Source organism: Malania oleifera, chromosome 3 (genome assembly GCF_029873635.1).
Source record: "Malania oleifera isolate guangnan ecotype guangnan chromosome 3, ASM2987363v1, whole genome shotgun sequence".
Lineage (NCBI taxonomy): Eukaryota > Viridiplantae > Streptophyta > Magnoliopsida > Santalales > Ximeniaceae > Malania > Malania oleifera.
The window spans coordinates 32,011,518-32,030,570 of record NC_080419.1 but is presented as its reverse complement, the minus strand read 5'-3'; the positions used below and the strand labels follow the sequence as shown (position 1 = coordinate 32,030,570).

At 37.9% G+C, this 19,053-nt stretch overlaps 1 protein-coding gene across 1 annotated transcript; it reads left to right on the top strand.

Moving 5' to 3' along the window:
• The first annotated feature begins 13,402 nt into the window (after positions 1 to 13,402).
• LOC131152082 (phosphoenolpyruvate carboxylase kinase 1-like) lies at positions 13,403 to 15,405 on the top strand. The gene is made up of 2 exons (XM_058103702.1): positions 13,403 to 14,221; positions 14,915 to 15,405. Exons 1-2 carry the CDS (start codon positions 13,441 to 13,443, stop codon positions 14,950 to 14,952), a joined length of 819 nt encoding a protein of 272 aa, XP_057959685.1. The 5' UTR covers positions 13,403 to 13,440; the 3' UTR covers positions 14,953 to 15,405.
• The last annotated feature ends 3,648 nt before the right edge of the window (positions 15,406 to 19,053 follow it).

Sequence of the window (19,053 nt, the reverse complement as noted above, 5' to 3'; positions counted from 1 at the left end):
TCCTTAATTTAGATACACCAAAATCAATATTTAGCAAATTCTTAATAATCAGCAAGTGCTCAATGAATATATAAACATACATGCAGGTTATAATCTTGCAAGAATTGAAAGAGTTAGGGGAAGAAGAGTTGAACACTGGATTTTTTACAAGGTTTGGCCAGCAGCCTACGTCCTTACCTTAAGCAACCCACTCTGAGGATTTCCTTTCCACTTCATTACCAAGTGAAGTAAGCCTCTCACCGTTCAAAGTGGAGTTTGCCTCTCTAACGAGAACAATCCTCTCGTTAGGCAATGATTCAAAGTCCCTAAATCGTCAATAACAAAAACAAGAAAAAATTTTGTATATACAATGAAATACTCTCAGTTAGAACTGTTAGAAAAAGTGTATTTCCAAAAGGGGGGGGGGTGAATTGGAAATTTTAACTTTTATCCTAAGTTAAGTCAGAAGTCAATAAGTTTTGGTAACCTAGGATCTTTCTACACAGTTCCAAATGTATTTATAAGTAAAATGCGTAGAATTTAAATCATGCACATCATTCATACAATAACATATACATGCGATAAATATAAAGTACTGAAATGTAAATAGACACACGATATGTTATTGGGGTTCGGCCAACTGTGCCTACGTCCCTGCCTCAAGCTCGCAAGCTCGAGGATTCTCCTAAAGGCTCACTTAAGGGTGGAGCGTCACCATTTACAACCAGGTCAAATTAACACAGGGCTGACCTCAACCTTAACCGAGTCAATTAGCAGAGCTGACCTCAACCTACACGTCTTAACAGGATGACGCACCTAACTTTCCTAACCGGGTCTAAGCCAATCCAGGACTATTCCAGGGCTAGTTTCCCTCTACAGGCCCGTGCCTGGATATATAACAAATGTGTATATAATCAGATGGTACAGTGATTGTGCTTTCGTGTAAAGCAGATATGTACCCAGATGCGCGCAATAACATACACCACAATATGATTCAATATGTAAGCTCAATGTGGTCTAAATGATTCAACTCTCAAAAGTATTTTCTATATGTGTAATGTGTATGTGAGAGTGGCAAACAAACAATCTTTGTATCACAAGATATCTTCAATATAATAGTTCACACAAAGATACTAGCCAGACAATATGTATATTTCAATGAGCAGATTTCCTCAATCATATGATGCTCCAGTAATATATATATTTGGTTTGCAAAAGATGTTCAATCTTTGTATTCAGCAAAGGATATGTGAGTTGATGAATATTGCAACAAAGATCACTATCACAAACACAAATATCTTTTCACAAATATATCAATATAAATCACACAAGATATTTGAGTATGTTTGAAAATGATTTTGCAACCCAAAGACAAATACAAGCTTCCTAAAAAATTTCAACACAAATGCAATACTCAGAAGCTTAAGCAAGTCTTCTTAGGATAGGCTTATTAGGAAAAGCCCCCTAAGAATCCTTAGGTTTGGCTCTCACGAAAATCGTGTCAAACAAATACAACCAAGAGAGCAAACCTTCCCAAACACACACTCAATCCACTTACAAGTGATGTACGCACTTTTAAACGATAAGCATGAGTGAATGAGGCCCAAAAATGAGTAGTATAGGGTTTTTATTTTTCAGAGAATTCTTCCCTAATCAAAGTGGCTAATCACCCTTAATTTTCTCAATGAACTCATATATATAGACATGGGAGAAAATATGACCGTTGGGGACCTATTGGGTATTATTAGGAAAGTTTAATGATGTTTAGAACATTTTAACCCTGTTTAAAAAATATTAAAAGCGGTAAAAAAATCAGGGCAACCCAAGAGGTTCGATCGACCAGAAATGTTTCAGTCGACCAAGTCTCATATTCTTCGGTCGACCAGGGGACTTTTGAACTGAAGGCTCGGTCAACCAGAAGAGGGCGATTCCTCAATTTTCTGAAGTTAGGTTGACCAGGGCATTTTGAACTGCCTGGTTCGGTTGACCAAACTGCTGGGAATCCTCCCGAGGACCCTCCGGTCGACCAAGTAATTGGAGTACAAAAGTGGTCGGTTGACTGAGAGGTCAAAATGTTGACTCCCAGGTGGTTTGGTCGATGGGGGTCAAATGAACTGTAAGGGTTCAGTCGACCAGATGGTCAAATTTTGACTCAGGAAGGTTTCGGTCAACCAGGCCTTCTTGAACTACATGTTTCGGTCGACCAGGTGGTCAAAATGTTGACCAAAAAGGGTTTCGGTCGACCAAGGCATTTTGAACTATCTTTTTTAGTCGACCAAGTGGTCAAACTTTGACCCAGGGAGGTTTTGGTCAACCAGGCCAAAATGAACTAGCTGTGCTGGTCGACCGAAAGTGCACCATGTGTGCATTTCGGTCGCGTATCGAAACAAACAAGCCCTATTCAAGTGCCTAACAAACATATGTGTAAACGTGTGTGTCCTAGGGTCACTTGAAGTTCAATTTGAAGACACCTAAAAAGTCCGGTGTCGGTTGACCGAAACCCTAAGGTCTTTCTAAGGTCCATTCTCATTCATGGTTTGTTTGAGCTTACGTAGTAAATCATGCATGTGATGTGTGTGAGCTTATTACAAACCAAATACCTACTTACTATTACAGACCAATATAAATATATTACAATGCTGAATTATAAATTGGTCTTCAAGCGTTTCTTACTTTGTGCATATCTTGATCTTATTACTCTTAGTTCCTGCACAAAACCTCAAACACTCATTAGATACAATGAGTATTTGTCATAATCAAAACCGGGCGCGACCAATAAGGTCAACAAGGGCATATTTGTACAAGTTAATATCACAATATACTTCAATGAAAATCAATAAAGAAGATGAAGTTCGAGGTTATATCACTAGTATTCTTATTAAAGATTGTAGATCTCGAGAGTTTGAATAAGAAATTTGTGAGTAAATTTAGCAAGAACACAATAATTCTTTTAGGAGAACTTTCAGCAGTATAACTCAAAATTTTGAATTATATGTATATTGTGTGTTAACCTAATTCGCGAAAATATAAAGTATTTATAGTGCAAAAAGGTTTCTTACTATTTTCCTCAAGTTTTCTCTCAGTTTGGAAACCAAAAAATAAAATTTGAAAACAATATCAGTGATGTTAAGTGTTTAAAACATATACATCAGTTGACTAAGCCCGAGATCGCCCAAACTCTTTTAAAAATAGCGCATTCTGAGAGTTAGTACTGGGTCAGTCGACTGGACATGATAGGTTAGTCATTTGTTCCTATTTTGTTTGCTTATTTACAAATTCAGTAGCACATTAGTCACCTGATAATGAAACATCAATCGCCTGACCACTTGGCCACTCTTTGTTTTTCAAAGTTTGGTTCCAAAAATTACCTTGTATCTTGGAAAACTTATTTGAGACTTTATGAAAATATTTTCCATGATTAAAAACAAGTCTCTAAGTCCACGATGTATCCTAAGAGCTTCAATCAACAATATTGAAATTATGAAGTACTTACATGAGACTTTAATAAGATAAAAACTATCAAAGAGCCTAAGTCTTCATGTCTTATAGCTTTCACGCTTTGTCCAAGCTTCAACCAATTCTTCAATATGCTTCATTCATCATGTCTCATAGTCTTAATTGTAGACGTCATTCAAGTTATTCAAGTATACTTTCATAAAAACACTTGAACCCTGAAACTTAATTTAAGCAAACTTGTTAAGTAACCTTAATTTGTTATAATCAAAACAAGATTTTGCCTTGTTAGACCAACAAACTCGTTTGGGCCACAGGCTGGTTGTGTTATGCTTACCCAAGTCAATATTGACTTGGGTCCAAGTGTCTGGATGAGACTCAGGTCATTGGACATGGGCTGGGTATTCGGGTCAATTGACCTAGTCTCGGGTTAAGTTGACTCGAGTTTTTGGGTCAAATCTCAGGTAATCAAATGTGGGTATTTGGATCCAAATTTGGATCTTCTCTTTTGGATTTGAATCAAATACCCTAGCTCCCCTTTTATGACTTTGAAAGAATTATCAAATTTATTTAGTTTAAAATTGACTTCTGCTTGAGGACTTGTTCAAATTTAAGAACAAATTACATAATTCAATTTTTAGACATGCCTAAAATTTAAACAAAATTTAAAATTGGTTAAAACGAAATTAAAAAAAAAAACAAGTCAACCTCTCATTTCAATCTCCTCCAATCTTTAAGCATGTTGCTTTGAATGTTCACTGCTTCTACCCTTAGCCTTTTGCTTCTCAATCTTTGAACCTCAAGCTCAGAAACACTTCTTTCTAATTCTCACAATTCCTTTTCAAAATTCTTAACAAAAATAATTTTTTTCTTTACTCTCTCTAGATCTCAATTTCTGTCTGTGTGTCCCTCTCACCCCTAGAAGCTCACTATTTATATATAGGCTTGGGGGATCAATTCAATTAATTTTGTTTTGATCAATTAGCACATAATTTGATCAATCAAAGTTTAATTGAATTGATCAATTTATGCTAGCATTAAACCATGATTTCACCTCACAAGTTTCTTATGTAAACTCACACTTGTCTGATTTTATTTTCCATTTATGCTTGCAGGTTTGAAGCTACCGGTCTATTGGATTTTGTGCTGTATTTTATTTTTCTATTTTTTATTATTTTTTAATGTATTCAATTTATTTATTTATTATTTTTTTTTATGTTTTGAGAAAATTTCCTATATTTTCTCATTTATTAAATTAATAATTTTTGTCCAATTCATGTTACATGAGTCCCGAGCAAAATGGGGTGTCTACGGATTCGATCAGCACAAATAATGATTTTTTTTTCATTCACCAATGATTTCATTTTAGTCTTGCATATGCTTACTCTTAGATTCGTTTATTTGATTAATTAAATTAATCCTTCGAGTAGACATACGATCATTGTTATGTGAATTTCATTTTTTTTTTTTTTGCATTCAACCTAAAAATGTTTTCCCTTAAATAAGAGATTTGCTTAAGTTGATAAATGACTAGATAAGAGATAAAATATTTGCATATGGTTTTGTCAAATAATGAAAATATAATAAAATATTTTTTTAAAAAAAATTTCATGCGTACGGATCTTTTGATCAAGTCAACAAAAATTAAGGAAAGAAGATTTCTTAACACAAATTTAGTAGTTGGAAATAGGATAGAAAATTTATTTTCATTTCTCTTCCACTCTTCAAGAATTGTGTCTAGGATCTTACAATTATAGGTATTATTAATAATATTTTTATTATAGATGTGAATGTAAGTACTCAAACTTTAATTCAAGGAATTTAAAATAAACTGTTACAACATTTGCAGTTAGGGGTGAGCGAGCATTTGGCCGGTTCAGTTAATTCAGTTAATTAATTAAATAAATTTTAATCGAATCGAATCGATTGAATTTACTTGATTAATTCGATTTTAACTTAATTATACTCATCCCTACGTGCAATACACGTTCATTGTACTAATATCCTCCAAAAAAGATATGAAAAAAATAAAGGGCAAAAAAAGAAAGAGAAAAAGATGGTGCACATGACACGCATAAGCCAAAATTTGTGAATTAGGTGTAAAGGGAACAGTCCTTTAATTTTGAAGTAACCTTCGGGACCACATGGGCCGGGCTGGAAAGCACAGGCGGCTCTTGAACATGAGCACATCATCTTCACTTTTATGATTGTCCTTGCTGTGTACCTTACAATTTTAGTGTCCGGACTTCTACTAATATCTCGTGACTCTCTCCTCCATCTAGAAGAACTCTCTACTCATTGCTCCCTCCAAAAACACATTAAAGAAGGGGCCACGGGCTCACCCACATCATCAACCTTACATTTATTTTTTGTTTTATTTTTTTTGGAAACAAACTTTTTGTCCATGGAATTTCATGTTATTTCGTAACTTGGAAAGTATGCCGTCACAATTTTGAGATTACGACTTTTCATTTGAGATAGTATTTTATTATTTAAGCGGAGAAGTGTAAAAGAATGAACCTATTATCTCATAAATTAGTCAAAGTGTTAAGAATAATTTAGACATTATTGAATATAATAATAATAATAATAATAATAATAATAATATGTTATAAAAGAGACATAAAATAAATAGGAAAATAAATAAATAGAGACGAGACCGAATTTTACATTGTTCGGCTATGCCTACTTCACGGGCGGATGAGATCAAAACTTTACTATCACGGGAGGAATTATAATATGATATGGAACCGACCTTTTATAATATATCTCTATCTTCTCTTTATCTCTATCTTTTCTTTCTATATACCCGACTTACTTCAAGTATGCAAGTGAGTATTCAAGCATACGATGTTTATACAAACATGCAAAGATATGTATATCAAATGAGAGGGGTAGGGTGTAATGCCCCGACTCACCACATGGGGCTTGGGGTGCTACTTTAGTAACATATGTATTCCAGATACCTTAACATCATATAAAAACAGCGGATATAAGTTAAAACATCCTCAATATATATTACAAGAGTTCTAAACTACTATCATACATTGAAGTTCCCAAATTCCCATATTACAAACCATAATAAAATACAAAACCCAACTTGGCCCATACACACCACGTACATAAGCTAAATAAACTAGACTCGGCCACTCTGGTTTATCTTTTTTTTTTTTAAAAAAAAAGTATATACTAAATAATACTATTTTTTGGAAAATAGTTCCCGGAATGACTCTAACATAATCTCGCTACTTGGTTGAACGAGATTTGCTTGGGAAAATGGTGTAGTGTTGGACGCGTGCCAAATCTCGTTGGTTTATCTAGTGAGATTTGCTTCGGAATTGGGATTCGCTCATCTATTCGTCTTTGGACGCGTGACAAATTTTTTTGGCACATCCAGCGAGATTTGCTTGCATATTGACTTTCTTCCTTCCTTTGCTCGTGGACAAACCAGCAGCAGAGAGAAGAGGGGCTTTGGAGAGCGGACTTCAACTTTGTGGGGAAGGTTGATGAATTTATCAATAAGGGAAAGTTTGAAAAAATCTAGAATTAATTATAAATTTTAAAATAAAATATTAATAAATTTTGTTATTTAGAGGAATGTTGATGGATTTATCAGTAAGGGAAAGTTTGAAAAAATAGAGAAAAATTTTAAAAGAAAATATTAATAAATTTTGTTATTTAGGGGAAGGTTGATGGATTTATTAATAAGGGAAAGTTTGACAAAATCAAGAATTAATTATAAATTTTAAAAGAAGATATTAATAAATTTTGTTATCGAGGGGAATGTTGATGGATTTATCAATAAGGGAAAGTTTGAAAAAATTGCAAATAAGAAAAAAGACACGAATTAAGGGATTGTGTCCACTTAGATACAACAAAATTAAGAGAGGAAGGAGAGTTTTGTGGGTGAACTGAGATAGGAAAACTAAGAAATGGACAAAGCAAGATGATGAGTGAGGGAAAATGCAACCACAGAAGGAGGGATTTTGGGAAGCATACACCATAGCAAGCATGAATTGTACAATTTTCCTCCGCCGCCAAAATCCTCAATGTAAGAACTTGAATTGTGATATATGGATTAATTTTATAAAAGAAAGGTAATTTGGTAATTGAACACGATTCGTTGACGAAGTCTATGTGTTTCTCATCGACGAAATTCAGAGGCTCGTTGACGAGGAGAAACCGAGGAGTTTTGGGAAAATCTGAAATCTCAGGCTCGTCGACGAGGTCACCGTCTCGTCGACGAGGTCGGCCGAGTCAAAGGGGCTATAAATATCCTTTCTCATTACTTCTCAACTAAGAAAGCTAAATATCCTCTCCCTCTCCCTCTAGAACTCGAAGCTCTCTCTCTCTCTCTAGATTTCTTCATCGTTCATCGTCTGATTCGATAATCTGACATTGCCATGAGGATCGTGGAAGAATTCTCTACAAAACCTATGGATTGGAATCTCATTCCGAGCATTTTCGGGTTTCAACTTAAAATCGAGGTAAGACTCGATTTTCTTTTCTAATCCGGTAGTTTGATAGAGTACGAAGTCGTGAGTATATTTTGTACTATGTTTTGTAGATTTTGAGGACTTAGTTCGCTATTTAGGAGTCGTTGAGTTCGGGATTGGTCTTTTGGGGGAAAGGTAAGGGAATATAGTTTATATTGGTTATTTTTGAAATCGAACTTGGTAGAACTATGGTTCGCAGTCCTGTGTGCATTTTGGTTACTCATTTAGGGGAATTTAATGGGTAAAATTATGGGTTTTTCGTGTTACAATTTTGGGAAAAAAGAGGTATTGGGTTGCATCCCTAGTTTTGTTGAAAACAGTTGGTATATTATGATTTATACTGTGTATTAGGAATGGTCGTACCTTGACTTTGTTTTGAACTGTATATGATTAGAAAACATGATTTTTGGATTACCAAATGGGTATGGTATGTTTGGTTATATGAGCATGCATGACTGTGTTATGTTGAAATGCAATAGGAACTGGGTTATGAATTATTCTAGGTATAGAAAGAGTGTTTGGCTTTATATCTAAGGGCATGTCTTTATCGCCTGCCATGTTGGCAAGAGTGTCCGGCTCTATATCCGAGGGCATGAGCCTATTCCGATTGATTACCGAAGGGTGTGGATCCACCAGTTTGCGCCGGTACGATGCCATGGGAGCCGGGGGCTACGCTATGTGTCAGTGGCACCGTGTGTAGTGGGTTGGCTACGGGCCAACGCTGGATATCGCGGACCAGCTATGGGCCAAGGGGTGTGACAACACCATGTAGATCATAGGCGTGCGTATGCGTGTATGTGCGTGTATGCACTGTACTGGAAATGTATTGTGAAAATACTGGAATTGCATTTAACTGTGTATAATTGCTGTCATGATAACACTCGAATGCCACACACCGATATAACCTGTGTTTGCCTTACTGAGATGTGTTTCACCCCTACTGTACGTACATTTTTACAGGTCCTTCGAGTAACCGAAACTAGCGTCCTGGTGTGGGGAGAGTAGTGGCCGGTGTATTGCGGGTAGCGCTTGAGTAAGTGTTAGGACTTTTGTTTCGCAGGTTGCCATTTTGGGGTATGTTGAGCACCCGAATATAATATTTGTATGTATGGAACCTGGACTCTTTTTTTGTATAGACTCTGGCATGGTACAATACATGTATAGAAAGACCTTTTTTCCGCTGTGTATATGACTTGTGTATGGATGTGTATAGGGTGCCTAGTAACCCCACGGGGTCGGACTCTTATTCATTGTGCTGTATTGTTGATATTTGTATGATACAGGGACAGGTCAGGTTACTAATTCACCCATGGGTCCCATTTCCGGGTTTAAGGTGTGACAGCTTGGTATTAGAGCTAACTAGGTTGCTAGGTCTTATAGACTTGGTTAGGAGTAGCTATGTGTACATACCAGAGTTTAGGATGTTGAAATGGGTAGAGTAGGGTAAGGGTTGTTTTGTTGCTAGACAGGGATTCATTGGTTGTATTCTGTGTTTTTCCTCAAATGACAATTTCAATAAAAGCAGGGCAAACCATTGATGATTTTTTTATTTTTATGTGATAAGATAAACCTGGACCCGTGAGATGGTAGTTAACATGATTGTGTGTCAATTATTGTGTTAACTGTACGTGATATAGGAGTCCTAACTGATTCCTATTCTATTTCAGAATGGAGCCCAAGGATAATAACTTGGGGAGTAGCTCCGAGGATACTGTTAGTGATGAGTCTCCATCAGTGCCTCAGGTAGTGCCTCGGGTTTGACGAGGTAGGTTATGCGGGAAATCGGGCGGAGTGTCAGGAGACGCGAATGCTCTCCTACTGTTGCGGGGTGTACCATCGAGAGGTTCACACGCATGCACTCACCGACGTTTTCGGGAGGACATGACCTGATTATAGCGGAAGACTGGGTCGAAAATACCGAGAGGATTCTGAAAGTCCTCCACTGTACAGATGAGCAGAGAGTCTTATATGCTACCTTCTAGCTGTCTGGGGAGGCGGGGCATTGGTGGACTGCCGTGATACTGCTGGTGAAGCAGAGGGATGGCATCTCTGAGATGTCTTGGAGCAGTTTCAAGGAGGTGTTCTTTGAAAGATACTTCCCGGCCTCCACTCGCAATGTGAAGGAGGATGAGTTTTCTACTCTGTCGCTGGGAGATATGACGATGCAGGGGTACGCTGCTCGGTATATAGAGCTATCTCGCTTTGCTCCGTGTTTGATATCGAGTGAGTACGTGAAGACTCGGAGGTTCAAGAAGGGTTTGAGGAAGGATATCCACAACTTAGTGGGTATGCTTCAGATCCGCGAGTTCTCGGTTTTGGTGGATAAGACAACAATGATCGAGACTAGCATCCGAGAGGATGAGGTGGATCAGGAATCGAGGAAGAGGACAGTGCCTTCTGGTTCTCAGTTAGCATCTCGTCAGGGATCGTGGAAGAAGAAAAGTAAGGGCTCGGGTTACCGTCAGAATATTGAGCACCAAGGCTCTCAGGCGAGTCAGACGCAGGATCATTGTACCAAGTGCCTTAGATGACACAAGGGCGAGTGCCAGTCATTTGGGGGTAACTGCTGCAATTGTGTTTGGTCAGGCCACATGGCTCGCGACTTTCATGCACTGAAGAGAGATATTCTTGCATCTAGTGTGAACCGGGGTAGTAACCGAAGAGAGGTTGTAAGAACTCGAACTGTGATATATGGATTAATTTTATAAAAGAAGGGTAATTTGGTAATTGAGCAAGGTTCGTCGACGAAATCTATGTGTTTCTCGTCGACGAAGTTCAGAGGCTCGTCAATGAGGAGAAACCAAGGAGTTTTGGGAAAATCTGAAATCTCAGGCTCATCAACGAGGTCACCGTCTCGTCAACGAGGTGTCTATATGACCTTGTCGATGAGGATGCCATTCGTCGACAAGGGCAGCTGGGTCAAAGGGGCTGTAAATATCCTTTCTCATTGCTTCTTAACTAAGAAAGCTAAATATCCTCTCCCTCTCTCTCTAGAACTCGAAGCTCTCTCTCTCTCTCTCTTTAGATTTCTTCACCGTTCATCGTCTAATTCAATAATCTGACGTTACCACGAGGATCGTGGAAGAATTCTTTACAAAACCTATGGATCGAAATCTCATTTCGGGCATTTTCGGGTTTTAGCTTAAAATTGAGGTAAGGCTCGATTTTTGTTTTTGATCCATTAGTTTGGTAGAGTACGGAGTTGTGAGTATATTCTGTACTGTGTTTTGTAGATTTTGAGGACTCGGTTCATTGTTTAGGAGCCGTAGAGTTCGGGATTGGTCTTTTGGGGGAAAGGTAAGGAAATATAGTTTATATTGGTTATTTTTGAAATCGAACTTGGTAGAACTATGGTTCGCAGTCTTGTGTGCATTTTGGTTACTCATTTGGGGAAATATGATGGGTAAAATTATGGGTTTTTCATGTTACAGTTTTGGGAAAAAGGGGGTATTGGGTTGCATCCTTGGTTTTGTTGAAAACTGTTGGTATATTGTGATTTATATTATGTATTAGGGATGACCGCACCTTGACTTTGTTTTGAACGGTATATGATTGGAAAACGTGATTTTCGGATTACCAAATAGGTGTGGTATATTTGGTTATATGGGCATGCATGACTATGTTATGTTGAAATGTAAAAGGAACTGGGTTTCGAATTGTTCCAAGTACTAAAAGAGTGTTTGATTCTATATCCGAGGGCGTGTCTTTATCGCCTACCATGTTGGCAGAGTGTCCGGCTCTATATCCGAGAGCATGAGCCTATTCCGGTTGATCACCGAAGGGTGTGGATCCACTAGTTTGCGCCGATACAATGCCATGGGAGCTGGGGGCTACGCCATGTGCCGGTGGCCCTGTGTGTTGCGGGTTGGCTACGGGCCAACGCCGGATATCGCGGATCGGCTACGAGCCGAGGGGTGTGACGAAACTATGTAGATCATGGGCGTGCGTATGCGTGTGTGCGTGCGTATGCACTGTATTGGAATGTATTATGAAAATACTGGAATTGCATTTAACTGTGTATAATTGTTGTCATGATAACACTTGAATGCCACACATCGATATAACCTGTGTTTGCCTTACTGAGATATGTTTCACCCCTACTGTACGTACATTTTTACAGGTCCTTCGAGTAACCGGAACTAGCGTCCTAGTGTGGGGAGCGTAGTGGCCGATATACTGCAGGTAGCGCTTGAGTAAGTGTTAAAACTTTTGTTTCGCGGGTTTCCATTTTAGGGTATGTTTAGCACTCGGATGTACGTTTTGTATGTTTGGAGCCTGAACTCCGTTTTTGTATTAACTCTGGTATGGTACAGTACATGTATAGAAAGACCTTTTTTCGCTGTGTATATGACTTGTGTATGGATGTGTATAGGGTGTCTAGTAATCTCACGGGGTCAAACCCTCATTCATTGTGCTGTATCGTTGATATTTGTATGATACAGGGATATGTTAGGTTTACTAATTCACCTGTGGGTCCTATTTTCGGGTTCAGGGCGTGACACTCAACAAGCGCAAAGACTATTTCAGCCCCTCCTTGTTCCACTTCTACGAAAAACCTGTGAGCCTTAATTTCTCCATCAATTAATTTTTCATACCTCATCCAATTATTAAGATTATTAGTTAACAATTTCAATAATAATTATTTTTAATTAATATTTAAATATTTTCTACTCAATAAAATAATAGAAAATTTTCCTATTTAATTAAATATAATCTTGCTATTAGTGTTTAATTGTAATGTATAACTATTATATTAATTTATGATAAAAATAATATTTTTTAACTAAATTATAAATTATAATTTATTTTATGTGAAAATTTAAATTAAAAAATTATTATTCCTTCCAATTATTTAATTAATTATTATTATAATAAATAAATAAATAAATAAGGAGAATACAAAAAATTTCATATGCATAACAAATCTCGTTATACCAAGTAGCGAGATTTAAATGACAGTTCAATTTAATCTAGATGCGTGTTAAGGCAAATCTCGCTAAACCTACTAGGGAGATTTGCCTATGTTTATTTTGAGCATGACACGTGACAAATTTTGCTATTTGGTCTAGTTAAGTAGCGAGATTATGTTAAAGTAATTTTGGAAATTGTTTTTCCAAAAAAATTATTATTTAATATATATATATTTTTTAAAAAAATAAATGGGGGAAAAAACTCATACAACTAGAGATGGGATTGTACCCGTCGCACGGAAATGCCCCTCATCCCTTCACACTCTTGGAGTGACAAAAAGGGTCCAAATACTACTAGCAAATCTAGCGTGAGTAACTTGCCCAGCAAGCCACGAGGGCAGTTCCGTAATATACTGAAACACGGGGCCTATTTCTAGTAGTCCACCATTAGACGCCTCTGGGTTGGGTTCGTGGTCAGCCCCCATTGGACACTCCAAAGCGTCGAATATTCCCCAGACATGCCAAAAAAATTCCCTATTTATAAAGCACCTTCTGCTCTTGCTTTGAATTCAGTTCTGAGAAAAAAAATAAACGGGAGAGTAATGAGCGAAGCTTTGAAGAAGGATTACCAGATTTGCGAAGAGATCGGCCGGGGGAGATTCGCCACCGTTTTCCGGTGCGTCTCTGCGATATCCGGCGACTCCTTCGCCGTCAAATCGATCGATAAGAGGCTCTTGGCCGACGATTCTATCGACAGGCAATGCCTCGAGCTGGAGGTGAAGATCGCTCGCCTCGTAGACGGAAACCCTAACGTCGCCCAGATCTTCGACGTCTACGAAGACGAGTTTTATTTGCACATGGTTTTCGAGCTCTGCGACGCGCCTGACCTCTACCAGCGTGTCTCTGCCGGAGTCTTTACCGAGGCCGAAGCCCTCGCCGTCCTATCGCCGCTGATGCACGCCGTCGCTCACTGCCACCGTCGCGGCGTCGCGCACCGCGACATCAAGCCGGACAATATACTGTTCGACGGCCGGAATCGGTTGAAGCTCGCTGATTTTGGTTCGGCGGAGTTGTTCAGGGAAGGCGAGTTGATGAGTGGTATAGTCGGGACGCCGTACTACGTGGCGCCTGAGGTGTTGTTGGGGAGGGATTACAGCGAGAAGGTTGATGTGTGGAGCGTAGGCGTGATTTTGTACATAATGTTGTCCGGATTGCCTCCGTTTTACGGCGATTCCGTGCCAGAGATATTCGAAGCGGTTCTTCGTGCGAATCTCCGGTTTCCGTCTAGGCTTTTTCACTCTGTCTCCCCGGCGGCGAAAGATCTCTTGCGGAGAATGCTTTGTAAAGACGTTTCGAAAAGATTCTCGGCCGAGCAAGTGCTAAGTAAGTCGATTTTGTTTCAAATCCCCCCCCCCCCCCCCACCTTTATTTTTTTCCCGATGACCAATTAGTTTTATGTAGCGTATTATATGAGAAATCTTTGTTTTTCTTGCTGAGAAACTGTGGAAAAGGGCAAAATTTTCATTATGAACAATCTGAAACTGTGGAAACCTCCATTGAACTTCAACTTTGATAAATTGTTCTTAACTCTTTTCCATATTTTTTTTGTTGTCTTTTAAATTGCAATATAATAGATATCAACGGTAGAGTTAAGAACTTTATTTTCTCGCCTCTTCGTTCATATTTTTGGCATGCAAATGATATTCGATTTAGTTCTGTTTTCTTTCCTGACCTCTTTCTTTCTGTTAATCATCCTCTATTAATGAATTAATTTATTTGAATAAAGCCCTTCTCGTCTTCCATTGCTCAATGATTGCCGGTGCTTTACTTCTAATCTCGGAGTTCTACTGAAATTAAAAGTCCAAAGTCCAAAATCCAAAAACCAAAATCCTGATTGCCAACGAATTACAAAGTAAATCTAAACTGACGGAAATAAATCTTTACTAACGTATTTTTAGGCCGAAAATAGCGGTGGATTTAAAAAACGGTTATTATTTTGCGACATGGGAAATTTGTTTCATCTTTTTATCGTTTCTTTACCTCTCCATTAATGTTCTGGTTTGTTTATTTGCGCAGGGCATCCATGGATGACCACGGGCGTGGAAACCAGATGAGCGACCGATCTAATTTGAATATTTTGAGCATAATCGAATATGATACAAGACACGAAAAGCAAAATTAGCATTTCCCTGAAGAACTCTGTAAAGGCGTGGTTCTATGTATGTACATGTAAACACACCCCCATGATCGATTGGTGTGGTGCTAGTAGTGCCTAGAGGTTTTGGTTTCTCTGAAGCACACTGGGGAGAGAGAGAGAGAGAGAGAGAGGTAGTTGCAGTAGAGTAGTAAATGGAAAGAGAGTGCGGTGCAGCCAGCAGTAGCAGCAGATGAAGATGATGATGGTTGAATGCTTTTGTTTTTGTGTTTTTGAATGGATATTATGAGAGAGAGAGAGATTATAATATGGTTTCTGAGCATGGATCTATTTTATCTGATGCGTGAATATTTTGATGTAATCTCGTATATACTCTGTTATCCTTGTGGAGAAATAGTATTCAAATTTGCGATGTTGGAGTTGCATCTGGGAAATTGGATTGTTCTTTGTTATATTTTGGTTTAATAAGAGTATTAAATTGCGCTGGCGCTGTTTGTCGAGGGAGAATAGATTGGGCGTGGGCCCAGTGCGTCTGGGTGGGTGTGTCTCCTTAAAAGGAGGGATTTGGGCCGTGATGTCCTCTTCAAGGATTGGCCCTTGGAACCGTTGGATTGACTTTTCTCATGCCCTGCGAAGGTGATCCGACGGTGCAAACTTGTTCCAAAATCTTTTGCCCTTCGATGCTGAAACTGTTCCGTGACGTACTTGGAGTATGACCGCCCATCGATGCTGCTGTGGTCAAATGCGGTTTCCGTACCCGGCGTGGGTAAATTGAAATTCTGTTGACTCCGCTCCTCCCACTTTTTGGAACGGAATAGCTTCGTTAAGAAGGTTTTATTTGGCCTCTCTTAATGGAAACACTTAATAGTTAAATAATTACTTCTTTTATAAATAATTTTTTATTTGAATATTTAAGTTACAAGTACTTACATAATAAAAAAAAAAAAAAAAAAAAAAAAAGTACCTGTCAACCAAATATAAATTTGCGACTCTCAATCAATTCCGCAGAAGGATTTTCTTCCGATAGTATTTTCATTAATCTAGTGTTTGGTATGTCAGGATGAAATGAATTTTAATTGAAATAAAATAAAAAATTATATAACAAAAATATAAAATTATAGATGCAAAAATTTTACTGCATTTCACTCTATTTTTGCGTACCAAACAGTGTGCAAGTGCTCCCTTCCATCGTCCTTGCTTGATCGCCCATGTGCGTTTTGCTCTTCAGTCCCCGGACGAAAGCTGTCCTCGGCCTAGAGCCAAGAGTCGCTGCAGCCTCCCCACCAAAAAAAAATGATGTTGGTCAAATTTTGTCCAATCCCTAAGCTGGTCGCTAAATGCTGCCAACCTATAATCAATTATATATGTTGAACTTCCTTCATCAAGCCCAACTCCTGTTTTCTAGCATCACTTTGTTCCTCCTTTTCCAAAAGCATGCACCCACAGTGACAACAGGCAAGCTTTCTAACGAAGTTGAGGGAACTCAGAATATATTAAAAAAATAAAAAGAAAATATGAAGGATTCTTGATTTTTATATTTGGTTATTGAGAAAAATGAGAAAAAAAAAAAAAAAAAAAAAACCAAATCTATAGACAAAAATTTAATTTTATACATCATTAACATTTTTTTTAAAATTTTTTTAGTTATATTAAACTAAATTTTCATTTTGATAATATTTAATAGTGAAGGAAAATATAAAGGAAATAAATTTTTTATTTGTTTTTCTTTCCTTTTCTTTTTCCCGTGGAAAAATTCTTGATCCAAACGGACCCTAAAGCTTTTAAGAAGATCTTGTTAGGAAATTTTAATTTCCTATTGTGGGCTCACATATTTAAAAACAATTATGTTACCGGGCCATTTTAACATCCACTAGATATGAACTTTGTAATGTGTAGAAACCCAATATTGAATTAATTTAGGACTAATGCATAAGCTTCTAAAATAACCTAGTATATAAAGAAAACAAAATAGGGTTATTAGTCTCCAAGTCAAATAAGAAACAATTTCATATTTTTTCTTTTCCCCATCTAAAGAGAAGAATACAAGTGTGACGCTAAAGGATTTGACTGTGAAAAATTAAAACTCTCTGCTAAAGGCTGTTGGACAATCAAATCAGACACATCTATGGATCCAGGTATTCATTCCGCGTTTAGTTTTCTTTTTTGATCAAATGGTAAAAGTGTGTATTGATCAAAGTACGTATGTACAAATACTTTGGGCATACCCAGGCCAATCAAACAAGGTATTACACCAAATCGAAAATACATCCAAAAACCCGGGCATACCCAAGATCCAAAGAGAATCAGCCAATCTCAATACATTCAAGACTAGGTATCCCTAGAAGAAGTCATACTATTTCTTCCTTACATAACTGAAACAAGACAACTTTTAACAATTGAATTACATATTGACTAAAAACATATCATATTTGTTAAAAACTGTCGTGAAGGTGTGTCTTTGGATTACTTTGACTAGCTCCAAAAGAGAGATTGAATGTCCCTCAAATCTGAATTTGTTCCTAAAGTTCCAAATATAATAAACTGTTGCAACCAAGGCAATCTTCCGTCCACCAGCTTGAATGTTTCTGCCCTTTGCTTCCTTGTGCATCCATTTGACTGTAGCCTTGATGGTGGTCATACTCCTTTTTAAGCCTAACCATTCCCTAATGATCCTCCAAACCTCACCTATAAATTTGCACTTAAAGAAGAGGTGGTCAGTGGATTCTGTTTCTGTATTGCAGTAGGTGCATCTTTGGTCTGTCTCCACTCCTACCAGCTTTCCACAAGTACGCAGTTTTCCTTTCAGAGTCAACCATAAACAAAAAGCATGTTTAGGTTGAGATCCGTTAAACAAACTTCCTTTCTCCATGGAACTCTAGGCGTTTTTCCTCTCCAGAATTCGTAGCTTCTATGTGAGCATAGATCCCACCCTTCCATCAGCTCAATGGCACATCTAACACTCCCAGATTTGACAAGAAGCTGATCTCTAATCTCTAGAATTTTCTTGAAGAGCTGGGAGTCCTCCTTCTTTGCTGTAATCCCCCAAATATTGTTGTTCTTTAAGTAATTATGGTGGATCCATTTAGTCCATAGGGAGTCCTTCTTGGAATGTATATTCCAAAGAGTTCTAGACAATAAAGCTTTGTTCCAAGAGCCCAGATAAAAAATGCCAAGCCCTCCCTCATCTTTTGGAAGGCAAATGTCGTGCCAAGCCACCAGGGCCTTCTTCTTGCCACCCCATAAGAAGACCCTACACACCTTAATAATTTGTCCAAGCACATTTAAGGGGATAGGAAAAATGGCAAGCCAAAAACATTCCACCCCTTGAATGATAGAATTCAGAATTTCCAATTTCCCTGCATATGATAATGTTTTACCTGGCCATTCCTTTAGCTGGTATGAGATTCGATTAATTAAGGGACTATAGTGAACCGAAGTTAATCTTGAAGCCAACAATGGTACCCGCAAATAACGAAATGGATAGTCCCCTATCCTCATACTAGTAAAATTTAGAATATGCTCCAATTCCTGATCTTTGATTCCTGCATAGAACAAATTAGACTTCTGGTAGTTTACAGCAAGGCCTGAGCATTTGGAAAAATTATCAAGACATTCCATTAGGCTTTTTACAGAGATAGCATCACCCCTCAAGAAAAGCATTAGATCATCTGCAAATATTAAGTGGGTTAATCTCAAATCTCGACATTTCGGGTGGAATTTAAACCTGAAAATGCCAGAGAGAGATTTCAAGAGTCTTGATAGATAGTCCATACATAAGACAAAAAGTAGAGGGGAAAGAGGATCCCACTGTCTCAAGCCTTGATTTCCAGGAAAGAATCCAAAGAGACGACTATTAAGGCTAACAGAGAAGGCAGTAGTTGAAATACATTCCATGATCCACCTAATCATCATAGGAGGGAACTTCAAATGCTTCAGCAGGTCAGAGATGAAGGACCAATCAATTGTATCATAGGCCTTTCTAAGATCCAACTTCAGGAGGCATCTTGGAGAGACCCTTTTCCTTGCATACCCTCTAATTAGCTCCTGCATCATGTATATA